Source organism: Pezoporus wallicus, unplaced genomic scaffold, assembly GCF_028554395.1.
Source record: "Pezoporus wallicus isolate ANWC-B61680 ecotype Strahan unplaced genomic scaffold, APGP_CSIRO_Pwel_v1 contig_8108, whole genome shotgun sequence".
Taxonomy (NCBI): Eukaryota; Metazoa; Chordata; class Aves; order Psittaciformes; family Psittacidae; genus Pezoporus; species Pezoporus wallicus.
Window position 1 is genome coordinate 2,596,277 of NW_026638088.1, and position 15,274 is coordinate 2,611,550.

Here is a 15,274-nt window from a genome sequence, read left to right on the forward strand (position 1 = left end):
AATTTCCTTGTTCTTGAAAGGGGGAGAAGAATGAAATGCTAACAGCAGTTAGGAAACATGATAGCATCATCATTAAGACAGTGCTGCCTAGAACTGATTATTCTACAGGTAATGAATAATAACACTCAGGAGAGAAAACTGTTATCACTGCCACATTTATATGCTAGCTAAAAAGAACACGTTCTGCCACTTTGGTTCTAATTGCTGCTCCCCAGTATATTCATCTTCAGTTTATTTTTATGTTTACACAAAGAAATGGAGAAAATACTTGCCAGAGAGAATTCAAAATACTGCTCATTTGCAGAATTATTGTAACAATTGGAAAACAACAAGATGCACTACTAAAATCTACTCTGTTTTCTTTGTCATCACAGTATATTGGATTGGAACACATCTTGAGAGATTTTTGCAAGCTTCTTGCTTGCATTACAACACAAATGTGACTAAAAAATAGGGGGGAGGGAGAAAAAGGTAAAAAAAGAAATGAAATTACAATAAACTTAGTTTTAGACTTGCTTATTCTTTGTTTTGTCTGCCTGTGAACTGCTGACCCTGGTAAGTGATGAGGCAGTTCCAGAGCAGATGGTGTATTTGTGTAGTTCTATGAAGTCAAAGGAAGTACCCAGATATACACCAGCTGAGGATTTTCTGTTAAATTATAGTTATCATATTGTTAGTAATGTTGAGTAATTTCACTTTTCATGTCAACAGTATTCCCTGAATAGAAAATGAAAGCCTGCTGCAGAACCCAAAATTGCTGATCTTGAAAGCTGTAATACAGCATATCCCACCTCATCATGTATTTAAAAATATTCCTGATGTCAGTTGGTTGCTCACATAAACAAAGAGGTTCTTCTGGAAATGTCTTGGGGTTTGTCACTTAATGGGTTTTCTTCTGCATTTTTTGCTGTCTGGCTTAAAATGGGCTTAATGCTTTTTATTGACGATATGGGTTTACTCTGATAGAATAGAGTCTATTTTCCTCTATTAAAGTCTGTTGTGTGAAGGTGGGATGTTAGAGTCTGTTTTCCTCCATTAAAAATCTATTATGTGAAGGTGGGATCTTATATTTTAATATCAGCAAAGAGTAGTATTGAAGCTGTGCCCTAAGTGTGGCGATACCTTACGTGCAAACCACAGGTCCTTCTCAGTCACTGGATTGCTTATTTTTATTGCAGCAATCAAAATGGAATAATCCTATCGCTGTGATAATCATGACTGATGTGTCATTAAGTAATTCTGTTTACTATCAGGTTAGACCACTTCATGGCAAACTGCTTTGAAAGGTCAGATAATTGTGTTCGGTGGGGTGGAAAGGCTTATTATCAGCACGTCCTGGGAAGGATGGGGAAGGAGTTTGCAAATGCTGTTTGCAAATGGGAGATTAGGGTCTCAGGGGAACAATCATCCCTTTCGGCTGTTTTGATGCTTTGGTTTAATTTAATTTCTTTTCTGCAGGTGTAGTAATGAGATAAGGGGAAGCTTTTTTACAAGGTTGTTGAACTCTGATATGTTCTTCCTGCCAACGGAAGATTTTTGAATATAGATTTGTTTTGCCCTCGTTTTATTTAACAACAAAATATGACAAAGACTGGCTGGCACTCTCTCCCCTATTGCAGTGAGAAAGAAAACTTAACGGCATCTTTGCTGTCTGCTGGACCCCTTCATTTAGGGCATCCAAGAACTTGAGTCCTGGGATGCAAAATTTGCATGAGAACTAATCTTCCTTCCTAGAAAACGCTACCACCCTCTTGGCTCCAAGTGATTAGGAAGAGGGAAATACTGCTGTGGGAGAATTGTGAGCAATCATTTAAAACAGGGGATTTATAGAATGGATTTTTGTATTTCCAAAAGGTTAATTTTGATAAAATAAGGCCATAAATAGGTAGAGGAAATACTGAAAATAGTGGGTATTTCTCACTGTTCTCTGAGCCGAAATTCTGTGCTGTGCAGTAAATGTCAAGCAGAGAAGGATAGCTCATCATAAGGAGATGGAGTTAGGGGATAACCACAGCATGTGGTTGTTAGGAAATTGATGTCCTTTCAGCTGTAAATACTTCAAATCCCAAACACTTCATAGTGATTTTCTCAAATTTCTTCCTGAAAAAGCGAAGAACAGAAAATAAGCATGCAATGAAAGGTTTAGAAAAGAGCCAGAGAGACCGTTGACACCTTGTGTTTAACAGAACCTGCTGAGCCTGAAAGATTCTACCCTTGTGAGGCAAAACCCCTGCGAACAGCAAACCCCAGACTATAGCAAGTAGCTGTTTCTTCAGGACAGCCATAACTGCCTGTGTACCTAACCTACACAACAGTGGTAGGGTTGCTTTAAAAGCCTGAGCAAGTTTGCTACCCAGCAACCTGATAAACTATCATTAACTTTATTCATTACTATGTGGTGGTAATTCATGATGGCTTCAGAATGATACAGGAGGCAGAATTGGGAAGGTTAAGACCCCAGTTTGTTGATCTATGCTGGAAACTGCAGTGGAGTTGAAACCATGGATGAATTTCTTCCATACTCAGCAAATGAACCAATCTGAGGTATTTCGGGGCCTCTGCACAATAGTCCTTTGGAGCTCTGTATTTTGTTGAAGGCTAAGATGCTCTCTGTAGGAGACCTTTACTTTCAAGCCCAATCCTGAACACCCTGTGCCAACTCTGAGATGCACATATTCCCCTGAGAAAGTAATCTTTTCCTTTGGGTTATCCAGAAAGACACTTCCCCTCTGCTCAGCATCTGAATGATAATTGTGTAAAAGGCAAGAGAAAGCTTCAGAGCAAAGTTTGCATTTAATCCCCAGAAATATGGTTAGTATTAACTCTGTTATTTGAAAGTATTGAATTTGTAGGACATTTAAGAGAGTAGGACTTGTATTTAAAATGTGCTTGGGAAAAAAAAAAACATCAACAATTGATTTTTCCTATTTTCTGCATAATTAGCCAAGGTGTCTTTGGTATTAAATGAACACACACAGTTTTTCATTGCATCCTTCCATTTAGGTTGTGGCTGATACCAACATCAGTGCCATTGCTACCCAGCTGGAGAGTATGTCTGCAGGGTGCAACCTTAACTCTTCTTCTGAGCATCATTCTGAAGATCCCGAGTAAGTTTGTACTTAGCCTGCATGACTGAAGTGGATTTCTGTGTGCCATGCAAGGGAAAAGCCTAGGGTGGTGAAGGAGGGGTCTCTCCCATTGCTCTTGTCTGTAATTTTCCATCACCTTTAAAATGAAAACTGTGACCTTCTCCATGCTGATTATGGACTCATGTCCATCTTCACACAGTGACAGAAATTGCTTGAGTAAATAAGCACAAAATGCGTTTCCAAGCACTCATTCTGGACGTGTTTCAACATAGTATATCTCCTTTTTTTTCTTCTAATGTGTTATGCTGACGTGACAGTTCTGCCCTTGTCTGTTGGCTGCCTAGCCTGAAAGGCGTTACGATCCTAGCAATTTGAAATGATTTGTCATTGGCAGACCAAGGCAAGAGGTGTTAAAAACCTGGTATCGGAGACAAATGTTTCAAAACATGTCCCAGAGCATTCTTTGTCCTTTGAATCTTTTTAGCTTTACAATTCAAAGAAGTCTGATTAAAAAATGTTCCACTTGCAGCACTTCTGTATGCTGATAAAAGCTAGAGATCTAGCCCTCCCATGGCCATGCATCATTCTCCATTGTGTGCTTTTTAGGGCAGCTTATAGCATTCCAGTAATCGTTTTGAAATTCATTTGATCTTCATTGTGGTTCAATAGCTTCATTATGTTCTTTATTTTCATTCTTTGATTCATTATATTTATTTTAAGAAGCTGAGATGCAAGTTGCTGCCCTACCTCAGAGTTTTTTGAGTATAAAAGTTAAGCTATTTATGCTGCATTCTCTAGTCTTACAGTGCAGGAAACTGTTTTTATTGCTGCTCTCAAAGGAAAATTGCTTACTTCACAAAAGGATTTGTATTCTCTTTTCATATTAAAATAGTAAGGAAATGTGAATGTGAAAATATGAAACAGAATTAGGTAGGCATATGTATTCCCTCCATCCTAAAGAAATAGCTACATATTGGTCATAATAGAATCATGGAATCATGGAATGGTTCAAGTTGGAAGGGACCTTAAAGCTCATCCAGTTCCAACCCCTGCCATGGGCAGGGACACCTTCCACTAGAGCAGCTTGTTCCAATCCCCATCCTGCCTGGCCTTGAACACTGCCAGGGATGGGGCAGCCACAGCTTCTCTGGGCACCCTGTGCCAGTGCCTCACCACTCTCATTGTGAATAACTTCCTTATATCAAATAATGTATATATGTGTGTGTGTATATGTATATATGTATATATATATAAAAAATCCAATATATATCTTCGTTAAATCTAATAATAGGATACACCTTTATACAGGTGGAAGATGCCAAACAGCTTTTTTCCCTGTAATTATTTTTAAATATATAGAAATTACTTTTTCAAATCTGCAATGGGTATATACATACATGCACCCTGAATTGCACCAAGAATCTTTCTTTGCTCATCATAGACAGTAAAAGCCCCTGAAGAGTTCAGGCTCTAAGTGATGGGGTTGCAAGGCACAGGGGGTAGGTCAAATACAGGTTGTTAGAAAACAGCCCAAAAAGCCTGCAGTAGAGCTGAGACTATGGACACAAGTGTTCCTGGCTTTACCCTATTAGACTTAATCCTCTGAAGACATAAAGCGAAATGATGCTGTAAGGAAACAGTGCAGTTGCCACTTTTGCAGACTAAAGATGACAGCTTGGCTGGTAAGAAGGCAAACTCTACATACGTGCAATGACTGCAGATCAGGGGAGTCTCGCTTCTGTATCAGAGATAAGTGCTCTTGTTGAGTTCTTATTAAATAGGAGTATATTCAAAGTGAGGAGCTGAAGTACAAGGAACAGCGTTTGAGCTCCGGGCTGTGCAGGAGGATGTTTCAGTGCAAGGGCAGGAGTTGTGGTTTGTGACTGTTTGAAAAACTTCTTGATAGATAAAATATCTCTGTAAGTGTTCCTGCTGCATAAAGTCCCCAGAGACAGACATTGCTATTCTAAGTGATATCTGTTGTGTTTTCAGAGCACCTCAGCCTAAGATTATTGCTTTGGAGAAAGGCTCTGATGGACTGGGATTTAGTATTGTAGGGGGGTATGGAAGTCCCCATGGAGACCTGCCCATTTATGTCAAGACTATATTTGCCAAGGTATCTTTTTTTTTTCCTCCCTATTTCTATATTATCTTTAAAAATAAACCTAAGATTTGGCTTGGGTAATATATTATGTAGCAGAAAGCAAAATGTACTGGCTAAGTACACTGATGTGAGTAAGTGGACCCAGAGCTGGCTCTCACTTTATACTTCGTATCACTGATGGCTGAAACAAGATACTTTTATCTCAGCAAAAGTGCTCTGTGTACTCGGGTTTATACATTAAAATATTTGTAAGGCAGTTTTCTGTCTGTAAATCTTAGAGAGCAGTGGCTCTGGGCACCGAGGCTGAGGAGCAAACATAGCACAGCAGAGACTCTCCTTGAGGAGGACAGCCTCCATTGCTGTGAGGGAGAATTCACCCTTTTCCCACCCATCCCCTTGCTAGCAATATGCTCATCAGGATACATCAGGCATGGCCATGTGAAGGGAGCTCTGGAAATGGAGGAGGAGGAAAGGAAAACAGTGGGAATTGGGGATACTTTCCATAAAGTAACTTTGAAGTCAGTCGCAGTTCCTTTCCTGTGCCTGCTTGCTGTCACTTGTGTCAGCACTTCTGGTGACATGATTGAGAGAACTTCATCTGAAGGTGGAATAGAAGTCATGTCTCCTCTGCTTCTGTGATTCTGGGGCTGAAACCACAAATATCTGGTCTCTTTTACAGTTTTCAGTTATTAACATGTGAAGATACTGTGTCTTTAAGCCAGTGCTTATATTTACAAGTTTCTCAGTGTGAGCACTGCTGAGAAACCCTAAATCGAAGCCAGAATACACTGCAGTCACCAGTGGGGCAGTGGAGCAGAAACTAACACCATGACCCAACCTCTGAGCAGGGCAGGCTCAGGATTTAGATAAAAGAGCTGCACTGAGGGCTCTGAAGGAGAACAGCCATTTGTAAAGCCCTGTGGGAGCTTCTCAGGACTTTCATACAATCACAGAATCATTTAGGTTGGAAAAGACTTTTAAGATCATCGAGTCCAACCGGTAACCCAGCACTGCCAAGCCCACCATTAAACCATGTCCCCAAGCACCAAACTACACATCTTTTAATAATACCTCCAGGGACGGTGACTTCACCACTTCCCTGTGCAGCCTGTTCCAGTGCTTGACAGCCCTTTTGTGGAAGAGATTTTTCCTAATACCCAATCTAAACCTCCCCTGGTGCAACTTGAGGGTATTTCTTCACTGGAGCCCAGCTCTGCCCAGGGCTTGGGGCAGTGCTCAGGCTGTTCTGATGCATTAGCACTGTCCCTCTCCCCACGTTTTAACCTGTTTCTCAGCACTGGTTACAGAGTACCTTTAAATGCTGCTTTAACAAGCCTCCCTGTAATCAGAAAAGACAGAACACTGCAGTTCTTTAGGGTTGAGCCAATTCTCTTCTTCCCAGGGGTGTATCACCCCAGACCATGCAGGCTTGGGTGAGCAATGGGCAATGCCCGAAGCACTCAGGGAGACTTCAGCAGCGCTGTCATTTCCCATGTTCCCCCCCCAGTTACAGTGGGATTCCCAGTGCTCCTCATTTCATCCAGCATTATGAGGGATGGGAGGGCTCCGTGCTGCCAGCCGCTAACGACTCTCTTTGCTGTTTGCAGGGAGCAGCTGCGGACGATGGCAGACTGAAGCGCGGCGATCAGATTTTAGCAGTTAATGGGGAAGCTTTGGAAGGTGTCACTCATGAGCAAGCTGTAGCTGTCCTGAAGCGCCAGAAAGGAACTGTAACGTTAACAGTGTTATCATGAATGTCATTGTGCTTGCGGAGATAAATACAATTATTTTAGAGCATCAGCAGAGCTATAATAATACTGCTCAGCCCTGAGCAGGATATAAAGCAAACCCTGGCAGAGTCAGCATTCACCCCATTGCCAGAAAGGGTAGCGTGCATCTTGAGCTTCATTTAGCCTTGCACATTTATCAGCCTTTCTCCCCGCCCTCTCTCCTACTTCTGGTGGCTTTTGAGGTTTCTCTGGACAAGTTTAATCAAGAAACTTCAAAGAACAATGTCCATTTAACTTTATTTATACATCAGTTTATCCCCACTAGTCTGAACCCCGGTTACAACAGCTGAACCTGGAATCAGTTCACACACAAAAGAGAATTTAGATCATCAATTGATCTCATCTGATGAGCAGAAATAAATGCCGAGTGACTTGTCATCTCACTCATGATTTACTTATGCTAATTGTCCTTTCAAGTATGCCAGAAAACATTAGCAATGTAATTAAATTACCACTGTTCCAAATGATGAAATATCAAATTCTCCTCTGGGAAATTATTTGTGCTCAGCACAGTAAGTCTGATAGTCAAATGTGAACTTCTCATGTTTATCTCTTTGGGTAGGTCTGTGGAAGTTAGTCAGAGGTAATTACTGTGATGTGTCAATTTGCAGCCTTTAGCAGGAAAAATAAACTAGGGGAGAGGGAAATTTATTTCTTTTAGGCTTTTAAAATGTTTGAGCCTTTTCAGATATTTAGGCAGCATGAGCAACAACAGCGTGTCTCATTCTAGTCTCATTATATTTTTAAAGAAGAAGAAACGTGCTGATATATGCCAGGCATGTTACATACAAAGGCAGTTGTTGTTGTGCCAAGCTGCAGCATAATTGTTCATCCTGAAACTTTAATGAAGACAAAAAGTTTGCTTCAGCAATGTGATCCTGTAATTCCAGTAACGATGGTGAGCGGTCCCTCTGCACCTTGTCTTTAAGGCTAAGATGAAGTTAATCCAAACCAGCAAACCATTTTACATTTCCAAGGGATCAGATAGTGCAGGAAGAGGCTTTCACGGATCACAGAGGATGCTTCCCTCCTGGAGCTGCTGGTGTTCAGGTTTGGATAACACCAAATAATACCAGGCACTGGTGAGATGATCGCTGCAGAAGACTGCTGCAGCAGTTTAAGGTCATACCCTCCTCAGGGCAGAGCATGCAGAGGGGGGGTTCCTCAGCCTCCTCCAGCAAGTCATATGGCTCAGTCGAAGCCCTCAACTACTTTTTGATTTATGCAAGTATGTGCCAAAGGCCACGAGGCACCTTCCCAAGGCCTGTCCTACTCTGCACAGTGAAGGTAAGATGCAGGAACGTTCAGCCAAAAGTTAGCAACGTCGATACGTGTCACAGCCATTCCTGCAGTGATTATATGACCGTGGCCTTAGTGATTTAGCAAACGAATTTGGCAGGCAGATTAATGGCACTGCAAGTCATTGTGGTTTAATCTTCCTATCCAGAGGAACAGTAGGGTTTTAGAGGAAGCAGCCCAGTCTGATTTGGACTATTTGGTGTAATTTATGATGATGATGTAGCTGGGAGAAATGAAAGCGGGGGAAGAGTGTCAAAATTGGCTGCTCATTTTATGTGAAAAATCCCTGGAACGTAATGGAAAGATTATTCAAAAGCTGCAGTATAACAACTGAGCAGTGCAGGGTTTGTGTTGAACGTACTGTTGTTCAGTATGGTTTATCTAGACAGGGTGTTTCCCCATTTTACTTTAAAGAAAAGGTACTGAAGTGAGATGAACTCTACTGAAGCAAGCTGTGATTAGCTCTTATTGAAATGGGTTTCCTTCATTGCAAAGTTTCCTTTCAACTTTAGGTTAATCACAAAGTGCATTTAGCCTTGCTGGAATCGTATTCCGTTAATAGTGCCTGGAAGAGACTTCACGTTTTCAGTGGATTCCCACTGTACTGTTTGATTTGCCAAGTGAAGTGTTAGTGGAACCTTGATTGTAGACACACAGAAATAAGTCCAGATGTAGCAAACTGGGAGAATGTTTAACAAACTGCCTTTGGTTGCAGAAGCATCCAAGGTATGCAGAAGTTAAAGGTGAGTAGGTGAAATGTGAAGAGGTACCCTCAGAAACAGCGTGTGGAATTTATGAACAAGATGTAATGATTCCTCTGCCTGATTATGTTTTTATAACCGTTGCATTCCAACTTTAAGATGTTGCCACATTTAATCTATGAAGTTTTACATGGCTATTTATTAGCCTATTATGCACATAGTGTTCATATACACAAAGAATAGAATTTATGGGCTGAGATATTTTGCACTTCTCGTTGCTCAGAATGAGAGAGAACATTTTTCTGCTTCTTGTAATTTGCACTTTGTGTGTTGAATATATTACTGCCAAAACTTATATTGCAACTAATTGATAAACCAGTGACCACACGGAGGAGCGTGTGCTGTATGTACAGGACCAAGTTAGGTGATTAAATCTGCATTACGCTTGTCTGGGTTGAGGTGTTCTGGTTTGTTTAAAACTTTATTTCTGTGCAAGGGAAAAAGCAATGAAACCTCCTGATTGTATGTTTACGTCTATCAGTAAAATGAGAGATTTTATGACTTCAAAGATTCTAAATAAAGCTCAGTTATGTAAGTAGTTCTGCATTTTATTTTTATGGTTTTTCATTTAAGTCACTGGTAAAATCTATTGCATGAGATGTCTTTGTTTGCTGTTCTAAGTAGGGCTTGTGAGTGCCCTTCTCTGGGTGAAGGAGCGGTGGTCACTGTAGGAGGGATGGAAGGATGCGGTGACAGCGAGCTGAGGGAAACAATCACAGGGAGCCATCCTGTGCCCTCCGTCAGAAAGCTGCAGGCACCCATCTCCATGGTCTTCCTCGCTAAGTGGTTGTCAATCAGGGGAACGCCAACAAACAGGTCAGTTGAGAGACCAAGGATCTGGTGCCCAGGCAGCAAAACCAGGGGATGAAGATGAAGTGATCATTATTGTGTCAGGAGGGATCCAACGCAAAGGATGATTGCAGGAGATGCATCAATACCATAGGCATCTCGCCACCCTTCAGAGGTGCCACTCACCATCATTTCAGCTCATATATACTGGTGGGAAAGGTTCTCCTGCCTTGGTTTGAGGACTTATCTATCAGAACCTTTTCCTTTAGAAGGGCTACGTGTTGTTCGCAGTCCTTTCATCAGTTTCTTTACCTGGAGAGACGGGGAGTAACCTTGCAGTGACACGATCGAGGGCATCTTTGACATCACCAGAAGCTGTTTGCATTTCTTGGGTAACTGCAAAGAAAAGGGCAAGTTACACCTATGTTCAGACTTCTTCCAAAGGCTGGGATTGAGATGCTCTATGTTTCTGTGTCCTCTCTACCACAGGAGCTTGCCAGGGAGGAAAGTTTGTCCAGGCATGATCCCTGCTGCAAGGATCCCAAGCACTGAGCTTCAGGACCATGGCAGTGGAGGCTGGGCTGGTGTGGACAGCAGCCTGGAGGATTGAGGGGACTCTGTCACATTATCCTGCTGCAAAAGGAATCAGTGTAATGCCTCTAAATTCCCTGTAATTAATCAAGTGGCGATTACCACCCTGGAAGTATGACATATATAGAGAGCCTGTTGAGCTAATACGATTATGCTGAGATGGAGCAGTTAATGTACCTTTGCCTGAAAGGACTGGAATGAATTCATTTAATGTTACACATGTATAAAACAGTTTTTACACTTGTGCTGAGCATTGATATATAATTCCATTATCATCTTTCTCCACGATTTCGCACTTCTATGTCCATAATTTAGCTGTATTTACATTCCAGTTAAACACTGTCACGGTCATTGTTTTTCATCTTAGCACCAATGGGCATTTTGTTCTCTTAACGCACATTGCTGTGATAGCTGGACCTTTTAAGATGCAACAAATTGGAGAGATCCATGTTCTGCAGCATCCCAAATGGAAAAGAAACAAGGATCACCTTGACTTCACTTTCAGCCTTGTCCAAGCGGGCTCCAAGGTCTCTGCAGCTTTGGCGAGTCTGGTGAGGTTGAAGCAGAGTTTATTCCCAGTTCCTGCACAAGAAGGGAAATGTGCAGTGGCAGCATAAAGCCCTCTTCATTCCCTGCTGTCGGTGCTGTGCCTCTGTAACTGCTTGGTTAAAATTAAAGTTCATATCCTAATCAAACTAATTGTACCAATTAAAGCCACATTTACATGAGGTTATGTTGCTGGGATTCCCATCCGGGATGCCCTGGGGAGGATGCAGACCTGCTGAGCTCAGCTTTTTGGTTTGTGTTGGAAGGGAGCTTAAAGCTCATCCAGCTCCAACCCCTGCCACGGGCAGGGACACCTTCCACTGGAGCAGCTTGCTCCAAGCCCCTGTGTCCAACCTGGCCTTGAACACTGCCAGGGATGGGGCAGCCACAGCTTCTCTGGGCACCCTGTGCCAGCGCCTCAGCACCCTCCCAGGGAAGAGCTTCTGCCTAAGAGCTCATCTCAGTCTCACCTCTGGCAGCTTAAAGCCATTCCCCTTGGCCTGTCCCTACAGGCCCTTGCCCAAAGCCTCTCTCCAGCTTTCTTATCAGCCCCTTTAGGTATTGGAAGACTGTTACACAGTTTCTCCTGAGCCTTTTCTTCTCTCTTCTTCTTTTTTAACACTTTGATGTGCAGGTATCATGGGCCATCTGCTGAGTATAAACGCAAGCGTAGAAGATGGGTTTCTCCTGGTGCTCTGGGAGCTCATTTGCTGCAGGTTCTTGTTTATTTGTATGTAGCAGAAAAGGAGCTGCAAATAAATTTCCCTAAATAGCAACATATCCTTCCCTTTTTTACAGACATGTTTTTGTCCCCCCTAGCAGCGATGCTGCTCAGCGAAGGCCTCCACTAGCACTTGCCTTAGGAGATGGCGTGGGTTTATGCATTGGAGGTGGTGTTTTGTAGCATAGTCATGACATAAATCCCTTCTCAACAGGGATGTTGTTTCCTCCAGGCTGTGTTTGGGCTTGTGACCCAGTGACTGGTCCCTGCCCTGGTTTCTCTGCAGGATTTCTTCTTGCAGGTATTCCTCCTGGAAAGCAGCTTTAACCAGGGAGCAGTGCACGTGAGATCATGCCTGACACAGACAGATTTATTTCTTGGGTGTTTTACTGCTTCTGCCAGAGAAGCAGGAATCAGTGCAGAGCTCCTGATGCTCACAATACACTGTTAACTTGCTGCACTGGGGGAAGCAGGTAAACCTGGACAAATTACCATGTGGGCAAACACTAAAATACTGCTGGTTTTTAAAGCAGGGAGAGGGGTGGCAAGTGGGGAGGGTTTCTGCCTACATTGGCGTCACCCTGTGCAGGGTAGGTCTGTGGTTGAGCTGTTGTTGGCTGTGTTGTTTAACCCTCTCTGCAATGGATTTTCCCCTCACAGATTGCACATGCTGGGAGTACATCGTCCCTGGTCTTTGGGTGATTCCTGGGTTGCAGTGGTATCTCAGCAGCTGGTCCTCATCCTCTCCATGGCTGGAGTCCACCCTGCCAGAGTTTTGAGATTCACTTTGCCTTGCAGAAACAGGACTGAGACCCTTTTCAAGGCCAGGTTGGACACAGGGGCTTGGAGCAAGCTGCTCTAGTGGAAGGTGTCCCTGCCCGTGGCAGGGGTTGAAACTGGTGAGCTTTAAGGGCCCTTCCAACCCAAACCAGGCTGTGGTTGTCTGATCTGGCACATCCTCACCAAACTGCCACACCAGCCAGGCTCAGCTGCACAGGCCCCATCCACAGCAGCTGCACCAGCTCCCAGTGTTGTGCTCCCACAGCTTTTTCTGCTGAAATGGCACTAGATGGAGCAATTGACAAAATATTCTGCTCCTGCTGCCTTCAGCCTGGGCCTGGTGGCGGGGCCAGAGCGGCTGCCCCAAGGGATGCTCCAAGGATGCTCCAGGAAAGACAAAGTCCCAAAGCTCTTTTCCTCTACAAAGAGGTGAGTGCTGCAGAAGGGAGACACTTGAGTACTGCAGTGAGAGATTCCTAGGAAATGAAATCACAGCCCTGCTGGTAACTGCTCTTCATCCCTGGCAAGAGCAGGGCCAAGCAGCCTCTCCATGGGGACAGGATGGGGTGCCAGGGGCCACTTTGGGGCCCCGCAGACCCCAAACAGATGTGCCCAACACACAGCCCCTGTGGCAGCTCATCCCTGCAGCAAATTCACCTGCCTGTGCTGTTGAGGCACTCATCTCTTCTAAGGATATTAAATTCTGCTGATGGTCACTGAGCTGACACCATCCAAGCTGCTGATGGGGCAGTTCCTGGGTGATGAACCCAGAGGGGCTGATTTTCTCCATCAGCTGCATGGGCCAGACTGGGGGAGGAAAGTGAAGGCAGAAGTTAATGTTTCATTCCCTGTGCTTTGACTTGGACATGAGAAAGCTGCTGGTCACTGGTTTTGCCTCTTCCCCAGCATTCAGCTTTGAGCTCATTCCAGCACCCATCCACTCACTGCTTGTGGGCAGGAGCTGCCTGCAGGTGTCAAAGGAGCAAAGGCAAGGCGCATCCCTGCTGCCTGGGAACAGTTCATTAATTTCATTAACCATGGAGGTTGTGTCCACAGTTGTGTGGGGTTCTCTGTGCACACCACATGGGGCTCAAGGGGGTCTGTTCCCTCCGTGTGCTTTGAACATGGCCATAGCCTGTTTCAGAGGCTGATGGAGATTTCTTGCCCTTCTCTCTCTGTGCCTGCATCCCCCTGGGGATCCCAGCTCCATTCCTGCAGGGCCAGGAGGGAGCAGGGGCCTCCCCTGCACCGCAGGCTGAGGATAGCTGATATTTACAGCACAAGGAATGAGTTAACCTTTAGCACAAGCTCACTGCAACGTTTAAAGTAACCTCAGCAGCATTAACAAACGACTGCAATCATTTCACCCCCTTTTCTGCGCTGTATGGTCTCAAGGTGATGCCGAGGCACCATCTGCATCCCTGCCGCAGGATGGATGGAGCCTGCTTTGCTCTTTCTCTTCCCATCCAGAGGCCCGCTGCCCCTCGCAGGAGACCCGGGATGTTTGTACCCATAGACGCAGGCACTGAGCACAAGGCAGCCTTTTGTTGGGGCCTCCGGCCCGCAGGGACCACGCGTTTATCCACGGATCAGGCATTTTCATTTCTCACATATCTTACAGCTGATGTCAGGCCAGCCATGGGGGCTGCTCTGCTCCAGGGGGGCACAGAGTGGCTGCATCTCCATGTGTTCCCCCCCCCTAATGTCTGGGTATTGCCTCCCAGCCCTGGTGCCCCCAGGCAGGCAGCGCTCCCGTGCCTTGGCAGTGCACACACAGGCAGTGGGAGGAACAATCTGGGATCATCTGGTTTTCGGTAAGGAGGAGGGAAGCTGCTGGCTGCTCCTTTTGTGTGTTGTGTATGGCGTGGGTACGGACACCAAAGGCAGTGGCTGGGGTGAGCGGGGTCTCTCATAGAATCACAGAATAGTTAGGGTTGGAAAGGACCTTAAGATCATCCAGTTCCAACCCCCCTGCCATGGGCAGGGACACCTCACACTAAACCAGGTCACCCAAGGCTCTGTCCAACCTGGCCTTGAACACTGCCACGGATGGAGCATTCACAACCTCCCTGGGCAACCCATTCCAGTGCCTCACCACCCTCACAGGAAAGAATTTCCTCCTTATATCCAGTCATGGATCTGTCTGGGTCCTATGGGGCACAGAGGGATGCTGTGGGCTCCACTTCCCTGGGGGTCCATGCTCCGGCACAGCCCCTGCACCGTCATACACTGTGTGGTTGTACAGGGGCTTCAGAACCAACTTCTGATGCAGAGCTGGCCGTGGGTGAGATGTCTGGATATGGGGCATGGAATCCCAGACTGGTTTGTGTTGGAAGGGACCCTAAAGCTCATCCAGCTCCAACCCCTGCCACGGGCAGGGACACCTTCCACTAGAGCAGCTTGCTCCAAGCCCCATCCAGCCTGGCCTTGAATGTTTCCAGGCTTCCAGGGTCCCCTTCTCCCCAGGATGGGCTTTGGGTGGCACTGGCTGTTGTTCCTCTAGCATTTTCCCTTTCCCATCTCTGTTCTGCCACCAAAGCACTCGGTGTTCAGCATTGCAGTCTCAGATTCCCTGGGGACACCTGATGGGATCACATACATGTGGGTCAGGGGACGATGTCTGGGTGGCAGAGGGCTTTCTCTGAAGGATATCAGTAAATCGGGGTGTGGGGGGGAAGCAGATGGGGTGGAAATCACAATGTTTTCATTCCTGGTATAGATACTGAGGGCTACACAGAGCAGCACTGTTGGTTCTCCATGACCATGGAGGTACTTTGGATGGGACCATCAGAGTCCTCCCTGCT

The 15,274-nt window shown here is 45.0% G+C and overlaps 1 protein-coding gene across 2 annotated transcripts in view; it reads left to right on the forward strand.

The window, feature by feature from the left end:
* PATJ (PATJ crumbs cell polarity complex component) overlaps window positions 1-9,581 on the forward strand; it is a 148,830-nt gene extending 139,249 nt beyond the window's left edge. The window contains exons 42-44 of one of the 2 annotated variants that reach the window (XM_057409336.1): window positions 3,004-3,107; window positions 5,082-5,205; window positions 6,801-9,581. In XM_057409336.1, coding sequence (XP_057265319.1) covers window positions 3,004-3,107; window positions 5,082-5,205; window positions 6,801-6,947 — 375 coding nt within the window. In that variant the 3' untranslated portion in view covers window positions 6,948-9,581. The remainder of the gene's footprint in view (window positions 1-3,003; window positions 3,108-5,081; window positions 5,206-6,800) is intronic. The other variant, XM_057409338.1, reaches the window with a different exon arrangement.
* Window positions 9,582-15,274: the final 5,693 nt, after the last annotated feature.